Source organism: Aplysia californica, unplaced genomic scaffold, assembly GCF_000002075.1.
Source record: "Aplysia californica isolate F4 #8 unplaced genomic scaffold, AplCal3.0 scaffold00225, whole genome shotgun sequence".
NCBI lineage: Eukaryota > Metazoa > Mollusca > Gastropoda > Aplysiida > Aplysiidae > Aplysia > Aplysia californica.
The window spans coordinates 619,163-624,108 of record NW_004797495.1 but is presented as its reverse complement, the minus strand read 5'-3'; the positions used below and the strand labels follow the sequence as shown (position 1 = coordinate 624,108).

Here is a 4,946-nt window from a genome sequence, read left to right as displayed (position 1 = left end):
GCAAAACAAACCAGACGCATTCATGCAGTACCACTTTCTTGGAACATACTAGCATTATCATTATTATTATCATTATAAACCCTGTCTATCTGGTTGGTGGTTTTTTTCAGAAACAGAAATATTAAATTCATTTTAAACACCCAGAAAACAGTGGTATCACTATCATGAGTGTTACACAATCCACATATTTGCCTGATTTTAACTTATTGAGGACGCCCATTTTGCACGTTGTAAAACTCGCTGTTTTCGGGTAGACCTAAATAGAAAAAAAGCCTAACTTCGATATTCACTACAATATAGATTTTTTTTCTGTTTCATTTTCTTTATCTGGAACTTGAAAAGACAGACAACAGCATGTATACCGTGACAGAAAGAAATTCGTGTTTTTAATTTGTGTTTGTTGCTTCGAAATGTGCGTACGGCCGCCATTCTCTTTGTTCTGCTGCTGATCGGGCATAATATCTGTCCACTACATCCCAAAAGAGTCAAACTTAGTCCCCCCTCAGGGCCGAAAGAACCAAGCGTTTTCTTCTGTCATACACTGACAAGCATGTTCAGCCATGTTATAATAACTCATATAAATCGATTTTGAATTTATGTAACGTGTTCGAATTTATAATAATTTTTCATCTATTTCCATCGTCATTATTGCCGTCAACAGACCTTTATTCGCCGCCATCATGATGGCCGTACGCCCTTTCCTGTCCTTCAGGTCCAGATCAGCACCAGCGTCCACCAACAGCTCTACCATCATCACGTGATAGTTGACCACGGCAGCCATCAGAGGGGTGTAGCCTTTCCGGTCAGCCTTATCCACGTCGGCCCCTGAGCTCAACAGCATGTCTACGATCTGCCGGTGGTTTTCATGCGCGCTGATACACAAGGCCGTCTGTCCGTCACTGTTGGCCTTGTTTGCGTCCACCCCGTGTTGGAGGAGAAGATGAACTACCCGAAAGTGACCTCTGAAGGCAGCGAGGGTCAGTGGGGTGTTCCCATAAACATCCGCTTTATCGATCCCCGCGCCGCTCTCGATCAAACTGGAAACGATATTTTCGTGACCACTCTCGGAGGCGAACGCCAAGGCAGTGCGACCGTAGTTCATTAGATTATCAACAGCAACTTTTTGTTTCAGTAGGAAGTTGACGACTTCTTGGTGACCGTTTTGCGAGGCGACGAGCAGCGCATTCCAGCCGTCCCTATCTGTGACGTCAAGAGCTGCCCCTTTTTGTTGGAGTAGTTCCACGAGATCTTCGTAACCTCCGCAGGCTGCGAAGAGCAAGGGCGTCCGGCCGTGGTCGTTTGAGGATTGCACGGACGCCCCGGCTGCCAGAAGGGACCGTGTGATGGATGCAAAGCCAAACAGACAAGCTTTCATCACGGCAGTGTTCCCTCGGTCGTCGGGGGTGTTGACATTAGCGCCGTTTTGGAGAAGAATCTCAACAACGCTGAGCATACCGCCGCCGACACCTTTCATAAGCGGCGTGTTGCCGATACTTCGGGGAATGTTTACACTAGCACCAGCCTGGAGAAGAGACTTCACAACCTCAGTGTTACCGTACAAAGCAGCGTGCTCCAAAACAGTGGAACCTCTTTCTCCTTTAAAGTTAATTAAAGGGTAAGGATCGCCATGCCCTTTACGAGACAGTAACTGCTTTACTACAGCCTCGAGGTTCCTGACTACAGCAATGGACAGGGCTGTGTCACGCTTGAAGTTTATCAACAGATCGTCCGCCCCTGCAGCCAGCAGCGCTTCCACCACGGCGGAGTGGCTGTTCATGCACGCACAGGTCATGGCTGTATCCCCATCGTCATCGAGGGCGTTGAGATCGGCTTTAGCGTTGATCAGAACATCCACCACATCCTTGTACCCTTCAGAAGCGGCCAGATGTAACGCTGTGGAGCCCGTGCCGTCCTGAATGTTCACAGAGGCACCGGCGGTTATCAGTTTACTCACGCACTCTGTGTGTCCCCCGGCGCACGCCTGCATCAGAGCGCTGCTTCCTTTTTTGTCTATAAAGTCAATGAGAGCCCCAGAAGCCAGCAACAGCTCTACTGTCTCCAGCTGTCCGTTTCCTGCGCTGATGTGGAGCGCCGTCGCCCCGGATAAATCGGTGGCGTTTACTTCCGCTTTGTTTCGCAACAGAATGGCCACGGTTTCGAACTCATTGTACTGCGCACAGAACATGAGCGGCGTCCAGCCTTTGTTGTCCTTCGTGTTGACTCGAACTCCTTTCTGGATGAGAAGTTCCACGATAGTATTCGAACCCTTGTAGGCGGCGAGCATCAGGGTTGTCTGCCCACTGACGTTCACGATGTGAGGATCTGCTTCATGATCCAACAGTAACCCAACAACCGCTTCGTTCCCCGTAAGTATTCCAATCATTAGTGCGCTGTTCCCTCTACCGTCAATTGCATTCACTTTCGCCTTGTTGTTCAGCAGAACTTTCATCACCTCAACGTTCTCAGAGGCGGCTGCTGCTATAAGCGCTGTGGTACCCGATCCATTCTTTGCGTTCATGTCAGCACCTTTCTCCAGCAAAGTCTCCACCATTTTTAACTTTCCTTGTAAAGCAGCGAAAATAAGAGGTGTGAGATCGTTCCTGTCCACATCGTCGAGAGATTTTCGTGAGAGAAACTCAGACAGGAGCTCTTCATCGCTCCGGTTGTACCTCCTTATGATCTTCGCCGAGCCAGCCAATAACGAGCGGTCGCGAAGGGAACTCTCTTGTCTGGAGGTTCGACCACTGCTGCACATACCGGGAGAGCTCATGCCGTCTGCTTGTTTTTGAAGTTTTTCCAACATGGCGGACAATTGGTCGCTTTCGCTTTTGCTTTTGGTATAATCTCCTCTCCTTCCCTCTTGGCCGCTAATCGCGCTGGAGGCTCCAGAGACGACATTTGGTTCTTCTAAACGATTACCAAGTGTTAGGTCCTTTACCTCGTGTGCATTGGCTTCGGCTGACATTTTCAACTTGTCAGCTTCACTCTGGGAAAGTAAAACGAAATGTTAATTGAAGCAACTCCATGAGTATCATTTATTATTTCTTAAACATTTCACTCCTTGTAATACAGAACACGTGACACTGTAGAAAAGAATCGAAAGTAAAATAAAAATTCAGCAAAACCCAAAAACCCACACGTGTAATAAAGAACGTTTACCTTCCTTTTATATTTTTATTAATCGTGAAGTACAACGTTATGCTTCAAGTACAATGCAGTCGATTGCCCAAGAAAACCTCCCGAGAAGCAACATTGCTAGCTAACCACATCGGCACCACAAAGCAACAACTCAACAAGTCGACGAGAAGAACTCAATGGCAATTACAACATAAGGGAAGAGAAAAGCCGACAAATAAAATATCCACATCAACAGACACAGTTATGTCCACCTCGCTTTACCGAGACAAGCACTTAATAAACCCGCGGGACAGCGGATCACACACGGGAGATCCAGGTTTGTCCGCGGATTCGTAATCGGCTGTTCTCCAGATTTAAAACACCCCCCCCCCAAAACAAAACAAAACAAAAATACAAAAAACAAAACAAAACAACAAACAACCAAACCTCTAAACCCGATCCAGGTTTGTCCGCGATGCTTGTTGGTTTGGTATCGATAATTGACAAATTGGCAGTGACCCGATTTTCTCTTTTTTTGTGGTGGTTGGAGAATGCTTTATGTGTAAGCTTTCAGATGTGTATTATTCTCTCCCCCCCTCTCTCTCTCTCCCTCCCTCCCTCTCTCCCTCTCTCCCCCCCTCTCTCTCTCCCTCCCTCTCTCTCTCTCTCTCTCTCTCTCTCTCTCTCTCTCTCTCTCTCTCTCTCTCTCTCTCTCTCTCTCTCCATGTTTCTCTCTCTTCCTTCTCCTCATCTCTGTCTGTCTCTGTCTATTCCTGCTCTCTTCGTATTTCTGTGTTTTTCTCTTCCTCTATCTCTCTATCCCCCTCTTTGTTTCTCTTCCTCTATCTCTCTATCCCCCTCTTTGTTTCTCTTCTTGTTTCTCTTTTCTTCTGGTTTGTTGCTCACTGTACTTTTGGGGTTTTAAATCAAAATTTGAGGCAAACTTTGAGATGAAAGAGCGTTCCACGGCTTTATTTTCAAAATGAGATATCATTATTAAGGGTATGAATACAAGTGGCTCTAATTTCCGTTCATTCCATCTCTCATAAATGTCACGGTGGCCAGCTTAGTCGTTCACACCACCAAATTTTTGAATCAACAAGTTTTTAACCTATTATTACCACAGTCTCCTCAAACATTAAATAAAAGTTATCCTTCTTAAAGTCTTATATCTGCTTCCTAATGGTGAGAGGGGGTTACTCCTTTTTTTTTTTGGGAGTAATTTTATCAAATAATGCAGGCGACTCGAAAAGGTGCCTATATGGAGTACAAACCGAATCCTACACTAAGAGTCTCTTTATAGAAGGATCTATATTCTTCTTCTTTTTTAAATATTTTGGTAAGTGTTTTATGGCTCTCGCAACTGCATAACGTCATGTGAGCGCGTGGGACACATTACACATTTTCAGTTGGTAGGAAATTTTGAATTTTGCCCGGGTGGCGGCTGAAGCCTACTCTTATCGATTTTAGATCACCAAGGGATCTTTAACGTGGGCAACCTGCACACGGGACCTCCGAGATTTTTCGCCTTTGTCCGAGAAGGCAAGATGTAGATCTTTCCTACCAGAGGATATGGGTTTGGCTGAAAGACAGCAGTAAGAAGGAGCAAAGGAGTAGCAGTAAAAAGGCTGCAGAAAGAGTCAGGGTATCAGAGGAGGGGGCAAAGGAGGTGAGGGGGTGGGGGCAGAAAGTGGAATCGATATTCTATATTCGCACTCGTCCACAACAGCGGACAAACCTGCTGTGATCTGTCGCTGCGTACTCGAAATTGCAAGAAGGGGGACAAACTTAACGTCCCCGACACACGTTTCCGCAAACTGCAAGACAGA

General features: G+C 46.3%; 1 protein-coding gene across 1 annotated transcript in view; it reads right to left on the bottom strand.

The window, feature by feature from the left end:
* The window catches only part of LOC101860415 (ankyrin repeat and KH domain-containing protein 1), a gene marked incomplete at its 5' end in the record, with an annotated part of 15,184 nt that extends 12,198 nt beyond the window's left edge, over positions 1-2,986 (bottom strand). Inside the window, 1 exon segment of the mRNA XM_013083335.2 lies at positions 664-2,986. Coding sequence (XP_012938789.1) covers positions 664-2,965 — 2,302 coding nt within the window.
* Between the last annotated feature and the right edge of the window lie 1,960 nt (positions 2,987-4,946).